This window comes from Girardinichthys multiradiatus, chromosome 24 (assembly GCF_021462225.1).
Source record: "Girardinichthys multiradiatus isolate DD_20200921_A chromosome 24, DD_fGirMul_XY1, whole genome shotgun sequence".
Taxonomy (NCBI): Eukaryota; Metazoa; Chordata; class Actinopteri; order Cyprinodontiformes; family Goodeidae; genus Girardinichthys; species Girardinichthys multiradiatus.
The window spans coordinates 880,520-895,029 of NC_061816.1; the positions used below are offsets into that span (position 1 = coordinate 880,520).

The 14,510-nt window shown below is 42.5% G+C and overlaps 4 protein-coding genes across 5 annotated transcripts in view; all 4 read right to left on the minus strand.

Annotated features, from left to right (window-relative positions):
* Window positions 1–3,506, minus strand: part of tbx19 (T-box transcription factor 19) — a 36,503-nt gene extending 32,997 nt beyond the window's left edge. Inside the window, exons 1-3 of the mRNA XM_047355264.1 lie at window positions 3,363–3,506; window positions 2,397–2,442; window positions 1–248 (exon numbers count right to left, since the gene is read on the minus strand). The exon at window positions 1–248 is cut by the window's left edge and continues 15 nt beyond it. Of these exons, the coding sequence (XP_047211220.1) occupies window positions 1–248 (248 nt within the window). The 5' untranslated portion in view covers window positions 2,397–2,442; window positions 3,363–3,506. The remainder of the gene's footprint in view (window positions 249–2,396; window positions 2,443–3,362) is intronic.
* Window positions 1–14,510, minus strand: part of LOC124861402 (NLR family CARD domain-containing protein 3-like) — a 373,247-nt gene that overhangs the window by 306,132 nt on the left and 52,605 nt on the right. The window lies entirely within an intron of this gene.
* On the minus strand, window positions 5,314–9,836 carry LOC124861497 (vesicle transport protein SFT2B-like). The gene is made up of 8 exons (XM_047355297.1): window positions 9,609–9,836; window positions 9,046–9,135; window positions 8,152–8,237; window positions 7,884–7,965; window positions 7,770–7,805; window positions 7,635–7,693; window positions 7,532–7,561; window positions 5,314–7,428 (listed from the first exon to the last, which is right to left on the minus strand). Exons 1-8 carry the CDS (start codon window positions 9,675–9,677, stop codon window positions 7,392–7,394), a joined length of 489 nt encoding a protein of 162 aa, XP_047211253.1. The 5' UTR covers window positions 9,678–9,836; the 3' UTR covers window positions 5,314–7,391.
* On the minus strand, window positions 10,106–14,140 carry si:ch211-207l14.1 (histone H3.v1). Its single transcript, XM_047355283.1, has 4 exons — window positions 13,538–14,140; window positions 11,474–11,698; window positions 11,288–11,386; window positions 10,106–10,902 (listed from the first exon to the last, which is right to left on the minus strand). Exons 1-4 carry the CDS (start codon window positions 13,844–13,846, stop codon window positions 10,795–10,797), a joined length of 741 nt encoding a protein of 246 aa, XP_047211239.1. The 5' UTR covers window positions 13,847–14,140; the 3' UTR covers window positions 10,106–10,794.

Consider the following 14,510-nt stretch of genomic DNA (forward strand, 5'->3'; position numbering starts at 1 on the left):
ACGATCATCTCGTTGGTGATGAGCTGGAACTTCCTCCACAGCTCGGCGTCCTCCAGGGACACCTTCAGCTCCCTCTCCGTCGGGTCGCCCTTCTCCCGACCGGCCTGCAGCTCGCTCTCCACGGCACTCAGCAGCCGGGACATGCAGCGTTCGGCAGACCCAATGCCGCACACCGACCCAACAGAACCACGGTCTACTGGAGACACCGAACCAGACTCCCCATCCTCCTGTAATCCCTCCACCTTCATCTGGAGACCCAAACGGAGACACATTTGAGGGAACACCACTATGACAGAATAATCTGTCGGTGATTTAAACATTTGCAGCCTGATGAGACCAAAGTCATCATCAGGTGGTTCCAGCAGGTTCAGAACCAGCTACTCCAGAAACATCTAGGATTCCATTGTTGCACCACCTGTTGCATAGAAACTGTCCCATGAATGCAGCAGATTTTCATCTTCTACACGTTTTAATTTGCTGCAGGCCGTTCATACAAACCCAGTAAACTTCTGTCATAACTGAGAAAAGACTGAGACATCTTGTGAAATAAAAAGCATGAAAGGCTCGATTATCCTGGAGGATAATAGGAGTTCTGTAAGTGCTCAGCACACGTCTAACACCAATTTCTGCTTCGCTTAGATGACTACTTTAATGTCTTAATGACAGTCCAGCCAGAAAACCGCCGGATCAGAACCCTAAAAGGTCCATTACCAGTTTTATCCACTAATGACCTCTAACATAATACCTCCCTTTACTTTCTCATTTAGCTTCAAGCTGAGCCTCATGCAGCCCATTTTCTGACTTCTTTACTGTTTTCTGGAATCTTCAACTACCCAAAACATTTTAGTCAAACCCTCGTCTTCTCCAGGCTTCAGAAGGACAGCTTTCAGAACCTCTACAGAACATCCAGTTGGTTCTGACTGATCCAGAGACTTTCAGCCAACACGCCAGTCTGCTGCGAAACGTATCTGTCCTTCCAGAAAACATGAATTATTTCAACATTTTGAAATGTTTCGGATCGCAAACGTTCTTGAGATGAACTCGATGGGGAGCTCTGGATCAAATGTTCTTCAACCTACGTTCACAAACCGATGGTCGGTCATTCTCCTCCAGGATCTTCTGTTCTAGAGCAGAATTCATGGTCCAGACCATCACACTACCACCACCATGCTTGACTGTAGGTAAGATGTTCTGGTTCTGAAATGCTATTGGTTTAACGCCAGATGTAACGGAACACACAGCTTCCAGAAAGGTCTGGACCACAGAATATTTTCCCAGAAGTCTTCAGGATCATCAGGATGTTTTCTGGTAAATGTCAGACGGGTCTTTGTGTTCTTTTGGGTCAGCAGTGCTTCAGGCCTTGGAACTGTCTCATAGAGGCCATATTTGTCCTTATCGCCGAATCATGACCTCTGACCTTAACTGAGGCAGTGAGGCCTGCAGAACTTTAGATGTTTTTCTGGGATCTCCTGGATGAATAATCAATGTTCTCTTGGAGTAATTCTGGTGGGTCGGCCTCTCCACTGATTCATGTGAGGATCATGGTTCTGACTGTGGTTCTCTGGAGTCCAAAGCCTTAGGAATGGATGTGTAACCTTTTCCAGACTTTCTTTAGGTCGAGACATGATGTGCTCCTTAGCCTACTTCATGTTGTCAGACAGGTTCTATTTAGAGGATTTTAGGTTCTGGCAGTGATCGGGTCTGGGCGTGGCTGGTGAAATCCAATTAAATGAACGAGGTTAATCACAGTTCATTCAAGGGGGGTAATTACTTTTCCACACAGCGCCAGCTTGGATTGGACAAAGTTTTTCTCTTCATGAGTGAAATGACTGAAAACAGCTTTTTGTTTTTCTCTGCTATGAATATTAGATCAAGTAAATCCAGAAGAAATAAAATACTAATAGTAATGTTTGTGAATTTATCCCTGAACCAGTGGGTTTTACAGCTATCTGTACTGGATCAGAACCAGAATCTGCCTTTGACTTAAAATGAAAAATGATGAGCTGAAGCTGAGACTCAGACAGACAACAAATCCAACCCAGAGGTTCTGTTCAGATTAATAAATTATTTTTAGAAAATGTAAGCAAATGAAGCAAATCATTAATTCAACTTTTTGAAAGAATCAGAACCAGAACAGAACCAGTGCAGACAAACAAGGAATTTGACTCTGGTACACTTTGCCTTTAAATGATGAAAATTAGAGCTGGAACCAAAACTCAGTGCAGAGATTTGGTGAGTTTCTGTTTTTAAATTACAGTGAATTTGATCAAATTGAGTTCTTTTACTAAATATTGTTGTTTTCATTGTAAAATAATCAAGTTTTATTTTTCTGAAGCAACAGATTTAAAAGAAAGGCTGATCTGAAGATAAAATCATTTCCACAGATCTTCATCTACCTCTGGAGAGTTCGGAGCTTCCAGCTCAACAACCTTCTATGTTCTCCTGAAACGACAAGAAGATCCAGATCTTAGTTCTCCGGTCGGAGTCGTACGTGAAATAAAAACCAAACTTATTTTCTGCTTTGTCAGAGAATCAAATCAAATTATTGTTGGAGACAAAAACGAAATAATAACATTAATGTTGAATTAAAACATTTCATTAAAATTTTTATTTTATTTTAGGCTGTTTTAATGAAGACTAGAATCATTTATTATGACTGATTCGGATTAATATTTCAATTATTTCAACAGATAAAGTTATATATTCATAGTTTTCTCTTCATTTGCAGAATAAAATGTGTTCAGATGCAGAGAAACAGGATTTAGATAAATTAAATGACATCAATTAAACACATTTATTTTTATAATGTGGAAATAAATATTCTATTACTCAAATAGCAGAATAAAAAGTCCAATAATGCGTTAAAATAACTGAAATGATTTCCATTGTCAGCCAGATTTGGTCTGCGTGCGTTTCAGTGAATCTGAGTAAAAAGCTCATTAAATTCATCTGACTGGAGTGTTTCTACCGCAGCGCCGCATCACTGCAGCTGCAGGATTATTACAATTAATGAACTAAAAAGCACTTTTTAAAAGGAAAAACTCTTTAAAAAGCCTTTTTCTAAGGATTTGAGGTGAAAAACTCTCCTGTTTACAGCAAGAATTTCAGTTTTATTAGCTGGAAAATAACACTTTTACTTCTTCTTATGATTAACCGTTTGTTTAAATCATTAAATGTATTAAAATAAAATTAAATGGTTCATTTTAATTAAATGAGGTAAAAACACAAAACATTGAAATCTATAAAATGTTCAAAACTTGATTAAATAATGATGAAGATTTAAATTTATCCCAATAAAACCTGGAGTTGACCACATGCAATAAAACAAGGTTCTGACAAAGTGAATAATTAGAGAATCTGACCTGTTAGAGGTGCTGATCCAAACTGTTCAACACAACAAAGTGAGGATGAAGGTCTGACCGGAGCGGGCTCCAGACGGGTCTGCTCGCTCCACCACGCTCTCTCTCTACCCAACACACACACACACACACACACACACCGCTCACCTCTCATCAGGAACTCAGACGTCCCAGATACAAACAGAACCAGCAGATAAACCCAGAACCGGAACCATTAGAAGATGACTCATAAAAAGAAATGCGTGATAAAGATCAGAAAACGTAGAGGTATGAAACTAGACGTTAATGATCTTCACAGATTCAACAGGAAGGAAAACTGGACACGTTCTCCATGGCTGCAGATGGAGGGAACATGAAACATCTGCAGAACATTCAGGTGTGGAGCTACAAATATTTTATTAAAATAAAACAAGAGCTGATAAACACCAATCATTATGATCTGCAGCGACACAGCGGTGGCAGCGTCATGCTGCGGGTCTTCTTCCCTTAATGTGGTCAAAACAGCAGAATAAGCGGATCAGGACCAGACCTGGGAGAACGTTCCAGGAGACCTTTTAACTTCAGATGTGGAAGAACATCAGAGGAGTCTTGACTTCAACTCTTCAGACAATAAAACTCTTCTTGATCTTCGTAGAACGTCTTGGAGAAAATAACGGATTTAAAATTCCTGATCTGATGAAACATCTGATAGAAGAACCCAGACCTAAAAGTTCTAGACAACAGAAAAGTTCTAACCCCTCAGGACACCCAGCCACCAGACAAAAATCCTTCAGGAGATCATTTGAAGACACAGTTTAACTGCTTAGAACGTTGGAGGAGAAAAAGTCCAAACAGTTGAGCAGTCTGTGATGGATGCCAGGGCCTTTCAGAACCCCACCCTGAGAGACCAGCTGAACCCAGTGATGACGTGATGGGCCCTCACCTGAATGAAGCAGCGTAGAGGAACCATGACAGCAGATACCTTGGTTGCTTCCCCACTTCACTCCTACTCACCAACTCGGTTCTGATTCCCACGACTCCGCCCACCATTCGATGAGAGTCGAAACTAGAACCACTGAGAACATCTATGGAAGCAGTGTGGAGACCTCCTCAGTACCTCTAATCAGATAAAGTCCAGCCAAAAAAAATCCCTGCAGGAATTGGAGGCAGGTGCTGAAAGATGTCTTTAAAAACCAACTGCAGGCATGAAGAAACCAGACCATAAACCATCTGAAGTACTTTGATGCTTTAAAACATCTGACCAGTGTCCTCGTTCTGAGTTCCTAAATGCTGTGGAGCATCATCTAGTCTGTAGCAGACATCAGTGCAATCTTTGCACGCTTCAAATTGGGCCTTTAATGGTTTTAAGGATGCTTTGTTGGGTCAAACAGACCTTCTCCTCTACACCGTCACCTCAATATAAGGGGGCGGGGCATCCGTATCCCTGGGTGACGACCTGAACCTGTAAAACCTGGAGATAGATGGTGAGACGGGCCCAGGTGTCGGCCTGTTAAACCAAAGACCATCAGATTAGAGATGTTCCACTATTTTAAAGCTTTCCACACAAAGTTCTGAGCTGAAGAAGTCTGCAAAGATCAAATGTGGATCCAGAATTGATCTGACCATTTAATCAACTGGAACCATCTCTGCTTCTCCTCCAGGTTTAAATGTCATCCAGCAGCCTTGAAGAAAAACACCATAAGCTGTTTAGACCAGCATGTAATGGAGAATAGGTCAAACCCAAGTGGAGAACATCTGGAAACACTCACAGAGGACATCTGATCTGGGGACGGCCTCAGGAAGGGAGTCAGAGGGGGTTTTATTCAGCGGGTGGAGGTGGAGGGTGGAGATTAGTGGCTTTAAGGACTTAACAGGCATAAAGATGACTGGAAGCAGGTAAACAGACAATCAGGTGATGCTCCACAGGTCAGTTCAGATGTTTAATCAGGTAGAGAAACATGAGGGTCTCACACGCTTTGCTTCAACAGCACAAACATTTATTGAGGTTTGACAGGAAACACAGAGGAAGGTGAATTACATGAGAAGTGAAATGGTTCTGTAGAGGTTCTGTATGATCTGGACCAAATAACCAGAAGGTTCATAAATATGTTTTAAATGATAAAATTAGAAAAACGAAATCAGCAAACCTGGAATATTTTCACGATTAAGGAATCATTTCACCTCTGACCTCACGGCATGCTTCAATGAAAACAGCCCAATATGGTCTTCAGAACCGGTACCGATGTGTGCTGGAAGCACTTTTCTCAACCAGTACCAAGAAAACATGATCAACTCTGACCTTTGACATGTTTTAAAGGGTCTGTGTGTTTGTTCTTCTGTTAGTTAAAGCCCCCTTCAGACCGGATGAAGACCCTCCTGCCATCTCCACAACCTTCTCCAACCTGGCTGGAAAACCTGCCTTAGCGTGATGCACCATCAGATCCACTCAGGGTCACACCTCAGAGCCCAGGCAGCTCCAGGATGGAGGCACGCCCTGGAAGATCCAACCTCTCTAGGTTGCTTCCATGACTTTGTTACAATCTGCACAATCTCCTTAATTACATGGGAGGTTTCTGGACCTGCACCATCAGTTTCAGCTTCTCGGAGAAGGAAGAAACTCCACTTCTTTCAATCAGCGCAATGCAGGTGAAGGACATCTTTCTACAGAACTTAGACCACAGTTCTTCTGCACCAGGAGGTCCTCCTTCCAGGTCCAGAGGGCCTGACCATGATGAGAACAAGTGCTTCTTTTTTAAATCGTTTTTATCCTGGCCAGGACATCCTTACGTTGCACCAGCCTGGTGGGGGAGGGTGAAGATGCAGAACATCTATGATGCCTACAGGACTATAAAACATCTCAACCTGAGTCAGCTACACCCTGCAGAGATCCACCAGCTGCTGGCTCGTCTTTCACATCCTCGCCTGCTCTCCATCCAGACTGAAGGGGGCGCTAGGGGTCGATCTAATGCTTGAATGGCCTCAGTGGTCTCTGGTCCAGGGCCTCCCAGTTAAAGTCATGTTTGCACTCATTTGAATACATTCAGTGGCTGGAAAAAGGTTTAATAATTTAAGATTTTCAATGAAATGTTAAAAACTTGATTAAAGTTTGATTTTAAAACGAGAAATCTTTACAATCATTTTCTTTCAGGGACCAACAAACATTCATCCTGAACACAGTGAGAAAAAACAGTTTTAGTTTATGATTCTGATGAAATGTTGCTAATAATAATGAAGTTATATAGAAAAACACACTCATCACACAGGAGACGGTACCAGAACCAACAGCAGAACCAGATACATACACACACACAGTGGAGGAAATCTTATCAGGGTCAGAGAGGTGGAAAAGAAATGAAACTAAAAATCATCTGATTAGGCTGTGAAATCTGTAAAAACATCTTAACCTGTTGTTTCACATTTTCCTTTAGGTTGTTCTTTTCAGATGTTTTCTGTTGCTCCAAAATAAAAGTCTCTGTGACTCAACCTCCTGAAAAAGTCCAGATTTCTGCCTGATTTGACCCATTCAGAGCGCGGTACCAAACAAGCTGTAGTGTAATCTCACACCGATAAACCAACAATGATTATTTCAAAGCTGCAGCCTTCGGTCGTCTCTGCTGCAGCAAATATTACAAGTTCTCTGGACTGGAAGAAACTGGTCCACCACGGTTTGATGCCAGACTAACCAGTAGGAAGAGAAGGTGGCCTTTAGCTGAACCATTTATACAGTCTGGTTTAAAGCTGCAGCTCTCCTCAGGTACCAGCAGGTTTGGATCAGATCTGCATTAATCCATGCGACCAGGTATCATCTTCTTTACATCGTGTTGGAAATGTTTGCTTGTAATGATGATTATGGAAGTTCCTGAAAGCTCATTTATGACTTTAAATAAGCTAAAATCATTCATAAATAAACCGTAAAGCTGCATTATTCTGGTAAAAACATCGGACTAAAACGAGACTTTCAATGAACGGCACTAATAATGTGATTATTGGACCTTCCTGACTGGACACACGTCACAGTATCCTGCGTCCTGATTGGTCAGCCAGCTGCTGACTCTAAATGCAGAGTGAGAACAACTTGAGGACGGCGTCCCTGAAAGACAACAGATGAGACATAATGAAGAACTAGGTTTACTGAAGCTGAAACGCTCCAGTTTGGATCAACTGGGAGCAGAAAGCCTCAGGTGTGTTTTTACCTGGCGAAGGGGATGTAGGAGAGGCCGTACCTGCAGCACAGACAGCATCAGTCAGACAGGTGGCGCTAACACGGTGACGTGTGTGTTTAGGTGTGTGTTTTACCAGGTGAAGGCCAGAAACTGCAGCACACAGAAGAGCAGAGCCAAGCCGTTGTTCTTCCACTGCAGGAACAGAACCACAAAGATCCAGTGACCCACAACACAACCAACATGTTCTCACACAGAGTCCGTTTCTCACCCAGAACGCAGCGCACAGAGTCAGAACCAGACAAACCTGCGAAAACACCAACAGCAGAATCAGAATCGGAAACAGAACCCGAACCAACAATAAAGACCAAAAGGTGGTTCTGACCAGCATGACGGTGGTGGCAAGCGCTCGGACTTTAGCACACATGTTCTTCAGCTGTCGTAACGGACCAATCAGGAACATGGTGCTGAAACAACACAGCAAACATTAACAGCTACATTAGTTTCACCACTAGAGGGCGACATTACATCAATTAAAGCGAGACAGCAATGTCAGAACCGGCCCTGAGGATGATGGGTCAGGAGGTTCTGTACTCATCAGGTGGACATCGGGGTGCTCAGACTGATCATTTCTGATTGGTTCTGACTGGTACCTGGCCAGAGCGCAGATGTTTCCAAACGTGTAGAGGACAGCGAACACAGGAAGTCCAAAACCTGGGAGCCACAGCAGGCAGGTCGCCTGGTGGAGACACAGACGGAGGAGTCACAAGATGAGCGATTAAAGGAAGGAAGACAAGGACCGAACCGGTGCTGCTCATGAAATAGTTTGGTATTAATCCCCATTAAAACCCGATCCGATCACCACACTTTAAAATGAAAGTGAAGAAGTGAAGTGAAGAAGAAAACTGCATGAATACTAAACACTTACAAATAAATGAAGCAGAACCATGAAACAGATGCTCTGACGTCTTCACTAAAAACCATGACGGTTCATGAGTTGGACCACAGTTCTCCAGATGTTTGGAAAGACTCACCGTTACCTGCACTCGTTCAAACGAGCCTCTCGTGCTGCAAGGTAGACGTTGATGCACCAACACACCATGGAAAAGCTTCACCACATTAGGATCAAAATGTGCTCCATCTTTCTGGTGGAAAGTGAACAGCTACCAAGCATTCATCAGTGTTTTAAATGCTGCACAGAGCAAATGTAAACCTGCCGTAAGAAATGACTCTTTTCTCCTGTGGAAGAAACATCTTAAAGCTCCAACTGGACAATATGTTTAAAGCATGATCCAGACTTCTCTTTTGGACCAGAGGTCTACAGCCAGAGGTTCCAGAGACACATGTGGCTCTTCATAACTTAAAGGAGAGAGTACTATTTGCTTTTAATGCAACATCTGCAAATACGTCCACAAACGGTACCAAGACCATTCTTGCTCCGAATCTTTTTGCCCTTAAGCTGCTAAAATATGCCTGGTTGTATTATTATCAGCATTAATAGAATGAAAGCGAGCAGGTGGTGCTGTGTCAGGGGGTCATTAACTCACCAGGATGGAGCAGAGGGCCCCCAGAATGAAGCAGATCAGGAAGCCCTTCATCCTGGTCCCCCAGGACAGCGAGGACGCCTGATTGGCTGTCTGCAGGCATGATGTCATTCTCATTAAAAACCTCAATGTAACTTTCATTAAATGAGTTGCTTTCTCCTAGAAACACCTGAGATCAGTAACAGCAGCAGTTTAATGTGACGCAAGTCAAAGCAAACTTTAACATCTTTAACTCTTTCAATGAAAGTTCTGTTCAGGTTCTTGTTGTTTAATATGCCGAATGACTGCAAGGAGATCTTCTTCATAAAGAACACACAGATGTACAAAAATATACAGTGAATAACAGTGAAACCTGAGTAAAATTCAGAAATATACAGTTTTTCAATGGAGTTCTGCTTCTAGACTGGGTTATAAAAGTTAGGTCTTAATAAACACTCATTTATTTAAAAATAAGAGTTTATTATCTGAGAGCTCAACTCTAACTCCAGTTATGAACTCGAAACCTTTTTTTTAATTATTGTTTTAAACTGGTTTCCTCCCAGTGAGCAGCTAACAGCTAAAAGCACCTCCAGTATGCCGCCTCCATCCGAGCTGCCGCCATCCTGCCCGCTCAGGACCTGCTTCAGTTTATCCATAAACGACCCGAACCACCGCAGAGCTCCAGAACCTTCCAGCAGTCCGCGGTTCGGTGGTTCCAGGTAGAACAGGTGAGCTACCAAAGTTTCTTGGAAGAGGAACAGTTTTTACATCAACAGGTGAAGCACTTCCGCCTGCAGTACCTTATCTGGCCACAACGCGTTACAGGGAGGCGCTGTTTCACCCGAACACTTGAAAGCGACGAAAATAGAATTATTTTGACAAGTAATTCAAATTAAACACACACACACACACACACATATATATATATATATATATATATATATATATATATAGGGTTAGGGTTAGGGTTAGGGTTAGGGTTATATACCGGCTATATATATATATAGCCGGTACCCACGTATGTAGATATTTAATCAGTCAAAAACATTCTAACATTCATAAAGCTGTAAAAAACACTTCACAATGAGGTTACAATGGTTTTAATTCAACTTCAACATTATTCACCATGTCTTTCAACCACAGCTACAGTATTACTTTATGAAGGCTTTTCTTATTTTTTCATTGGGCCTTTGAGAACATTTAAAAACAGGCTCAGTTACATTAAAATGCTGTACAGAAAAACTGTAAGAACATCTACCCAAATATAAGGAGAAAATTAATAGATAAGTAAAGACATTATCCAAATAATTAAAAAGCCAGTGTAACTTTCTCAGCCAGAGCAAAGTAGCCTGTCTGAAGTGTGTTTTATGAAGGTTTTTAAAATGTCCTGGGTAGATCCCACAGTTCCAGAGCATTGGAGTTGCAACCAACAAAAAACCGTCCCCTTTGGTTTCCAACCTGGACCGATGGGAACTTCTGGAAGAAGCTAGTTTGACCATCTCAGAACTATCGTAGGCATGTGAGTCATTAAAGGATCTGCACGGTTCTCCACCTTGAGACTGGTTATGGAATGGTTATGGTAGGGGAACCTTCACCTCAGACAGTACCGTTAGCTGAAAGAACCCAGTCATACCAACTGAGCTAGTTTAAGTAGCAAGTACTTGCTTCAGAGAATGGGTGGCAAATATCTCTGTCCTCTTCTCAGAATACTATTTGAAATAATAATGATGTCAGAGGACCCAGCTGAAGACATAGTTATGTCCCGGGGAGGTCTTAGGGGACCTTGACCCTGGTGGAGTTCCAGTAGAGGGGTTGAGGCATGGACACCTGAACATGGCAGGTTGGACAGGACTGTTTCCTCCACAACCACTCCTCTATACACTGCAGAAAGACACAACAAAAGATTTTTACCAGTATGGACAGAATGTAAAACAACTGGTAACTTACAGTGGACTAAGGTAAAAGGGATTCTGGTTCTGGTTGTTTCATCTGTTTTTGTGGGTACTTTGTTCCTCTTTGTAGATGTATTTTACAAATTGTTCTGTTTTTGATTGATCAGACAACCACAGAAATGTTCTGACCATTGGCTAAACCTCTGCCCACCAGCACAGTACCACTGTTAAACCGACCAACACAATTCTTTAGAGTCTTACTAGAAAATTGGAACATGTATAGTGATTAAATGAGGTAACTGTGCTCATGTTTCATAAATCCATTCCCTGTGTTAAAGAGGGTGTTCTTCGTGAGCATGCTGGTGTTTGGTTACCTCTTTGTGAAAGGTGTGATTACACTGCAGCTCTCTGGTCCCTCCTGATCCTTGACTGAGGTCATTATGACAGATCAAGCACATACTGTACGCATCGCTCTGCAACACAAACATTTCATTTAAAGTCACTTGGATCCTCTAAAAATACGTTTGGAGTTGAAAACATCAAGCTGGTCTTCTACCCACCAAAGACATGACGTTACGTCTTCTGAACTGGGCCCGCCTCTCAGGTGGCACAGCTTCAGGGATGCTGGGTTTGAGTGAGGGTCTTTGCTCTAGCGGGGGGACGACAGATTCCTGTGGGGAAGGAAGGAGGCGGCGGGAGGAGGTGCGTCGCAGCAAAACTCTTGCTGTCACTGGAGCACATGTGGAGGAGTGAAGGCGAGACAACTGCATGGATGAGATGGTATCCTGGACACAGGAATTATCAATCAATCAATCAATCAATCAACCAACCAATCAACTAAAAATTAAGGCCACAGTTAACCAATCAGTCAAGCAAGCAACTGACTATTTAAGTAACCAACTAATTACGAAAGAAACGTCACAGCTAAGCAATCCCTTTTACCCAACCAGTCAGTCAGTCAGTTATTCAGTCAACCAACCAAATATCTAATCAAATACTCAACCATCTAAACTGCAAACCAGCCAACAAACCAGTCAGGCAGTATTTAGCCAACTAACCATGTTCTGACATTCTCTCTTGTCTTGGTTTCTAGAGGTATAAAAGTCTGGTTAGCGGCTCTCGGGTCATGTTGCTCTTTAACACCCAGATAAACTACAGTGCAGTACCCTGAGCCGAGTGACCCTGAGCTAAATACAGGCGTGAAGAAGCTCTGAAGGGTTGGAGGGACGCCGGCAGCTAACACAGCGTTTTTCCGCTCTCACAGTAAAAGAGATCAGAGGCTCTAAACCTTCGGAGGATTAAAACATCTGACAGCAAAGTAAAGCAAACTCATCTGACCGTTTAAGTCTCCTGTTCATCTCTGGTGTACAACGAGCTAAACAGCTTTTATATCAGATTCACGGTTTCAGGGAAATTTGACACGTTGATATACCTACACCAGACCACCATGAGGAATCCCTTCCCATGAACTTCTACCAGCAAGCTTCTAGAAATAATCTGATTAGTATTGAAAAATGTAGTGTATTTCTTTTGGGATAATAATTTGGTTGGTTGATAGAGAACTAAAAGGCACTGTCCAACATCACCTGTGACAGAAACCAGCAAACAATATTACCTGGAACGCAGGATGAACCCTCATTTATCATCAAGGTACCTTCATGCCATCATGAAACCAAGAACCCAGAAGCTTGAGGAGGACGCAGACCATGAAAATCATTGATAACTGATCATTGCATTCAATGCCTGCATCCAATTGAAACTCATTTAAACAAGATGGTCCAATCTACCAAACGACTTCATTTATGAAGCACATTAAAACAGCAACTCACACTGGGTCAAAGGTCAACAAATTAAAGTGTGTTTTTGAACAAGACTTGAAAACAGCGAGAGAAGGAGCCTGTCTGACATGTAGTGGTAAATCTTTCCACAGTTTTGGGCCTGCAGCAGATAAGGATCTGTCACCTCTGACCTTGCATGTAATCAATAAAAGCATCGAGGGACGTATGGCTGCAGCAGATCAGAGATATAAGAGAAGGCAGAAATGGTCAGACATTTAAAAACATACAAAAGGATTTTCAAATGTATTTGGAAGTGAACAAGAAGTGAAGGGAGGCCAAAACTCGCTCTTTTTCTTTACCAGTTATGCATCCAACTGCATTGTCCAAATCTCTTCCACTTATTGGTATCATCTTACCTGGTTACACTGTTTATAGCATGTGCTACTGGTTTAACTCAGCTGTTTTTAATGGTTTATCATCAGAAACTCAGTCCAGTGGGCGTAAGGAGTCCATCCCTGTCAGATGCAGGCAGATAGAACAAGTTTCTTTGTTCTGTTATCCCTGCAGATCTCGTCAACATTCAGGCTCGTCCATAACACCTCATAACTAATCCCCTCTTTATGTTGGCCTGGGCAGTGAAACCCTAGAGTTTATCAGTAGCTATTCTGCAACCTTTGACAGACCTTTAAGGTGCTCATCTATTGCCAGAACCTAAGGAACTTCTACTGAAAACAGTCTTGGAGCAGATCCACCAGAGGTCCTGAACAAACATTTACAGATTTACTGGTTGGAAACCCTTCTTTGACCCAACATCAGTAACACTTGGGGTTTTTCTACGTTTCTCACCGGGCAGGGCAAAGATGACCGGCGGTGGGACCTCGTCTGGACCGGTGGCTCCAAACTGCACCTGCTTTCAGGTCTTTCTCCCTCTGACTCTCTATCCTTCTCCTCTTTCTCTTTCTCCTCCTGCCTCTGCTTCTTCTGATGGTGCCATCCTCTGTACTGCTGCATCCAGGTGTTAAAGATCCTGGCATCTTCTTCATCCTCTTCTTCGTTTTCCTCCTCTTCATCCTCGTCCTCTTCTTCCTGGTGTTCCCTCAGGGGGAAGGGGTCTTCAGCGTCTGAAAACACATCCTCCTCTCTCTCTGGATCCATGTGCCTCACCAACACTAACTAAAAGCAGACTGAATGTTGGAACCCTCTGCAATAATACCACCAGCGTGTACTAAAACCAGTTAAAGTCCGCTGAAGGCTCCAGCGGGGATTAGTTTAACTGGTTAGCAGCAGACGTGTAAGATGATGGTGGACTTGTTCTACTTCCAGCAGATCCATTAAAGTACAGCACAGAACCTCCAGACATCCATCCTGAGCTGTTCTTCTCCTGCTTGTTACTTTTCTTTGAGTTCGTCTCTGCAGAATGTGCTGCTCTGACCTCAGGTCTGCGGTAATCCTTTTAGAAAAGCCCTGGAGGATGAGAAGGACGATGAAGATTACACCTGCTTACAGGATATGTGTCACATGAGATGAAGACACCTCACTGCTCTTCAGCTGCTCATTGATTAACATTGTCATCAATCTGATAAATGCTGCAGGTCTATGCAGCAATAGTGAGAATCATTAACTAATCATTTTAAAATGATTCATGTAAAGTGGAGAAACAGCAGCTTTTCCATTAAGGCCACAGAAGTCCATTAGCTTATTAATAACCTGCTGTTAATTATTGAACTCTTTAAATTGAAATAAAAACGTTTCTATCTTGATATGATATACCTACATTTATTTTGGAATCTCTGGACTGCAGTTCTTTATTTATGTTAGA

Excerpts from the sequence above, each read along its gene's own strand:
- LOC124861497 (XM_047355297.1), bottom strand. The coding sequence starts at position 9,677 with ATGGATAAACTGAAGCAGGTCCTGAGCGGGCAGGATGGCGGCAGCTCG. Across the intron at positions 9,136-9,608 it reads ATGGAGGCGGCATACTGGAG|ACAGCCAATCAGGCGTCCTC; the intron begins GTGCTTTTAGCT and ends TCATGCCTGCAG. Across the intron at positions 7,694-7,769 it reads CTCTGTGCGCTGCGTTCTGG|TGGAAGAACAACGGCTTGGC; the intron begins GTGAGAAACGGA and ends CTGTTCCTGCAG.
- si:ch211-207l14.1 (XM_047355283.1), bottom strand. The coding sequence starts at position 13,846 with ATGGATCCAGAGAGAGAGGAGGATGTGTTTTCAGACGCTGAAGACCCC. Across the intron at positions 11,699-13,537 it reads GGTCATCTTTGCCCTGCCCG|GATACCATCTCATCCATGCA; the intron begins GTGAGAAACGTA and ends TCCTGTGTCCAG. Across the intron at positions 10,903-11,287 it reads ATCACACCTTTCACAAAGAG|TGTATAGAGGAGTGGTTGTG; the intron begins GTAACCAAACAC and ends GTCTTTCTGCAG.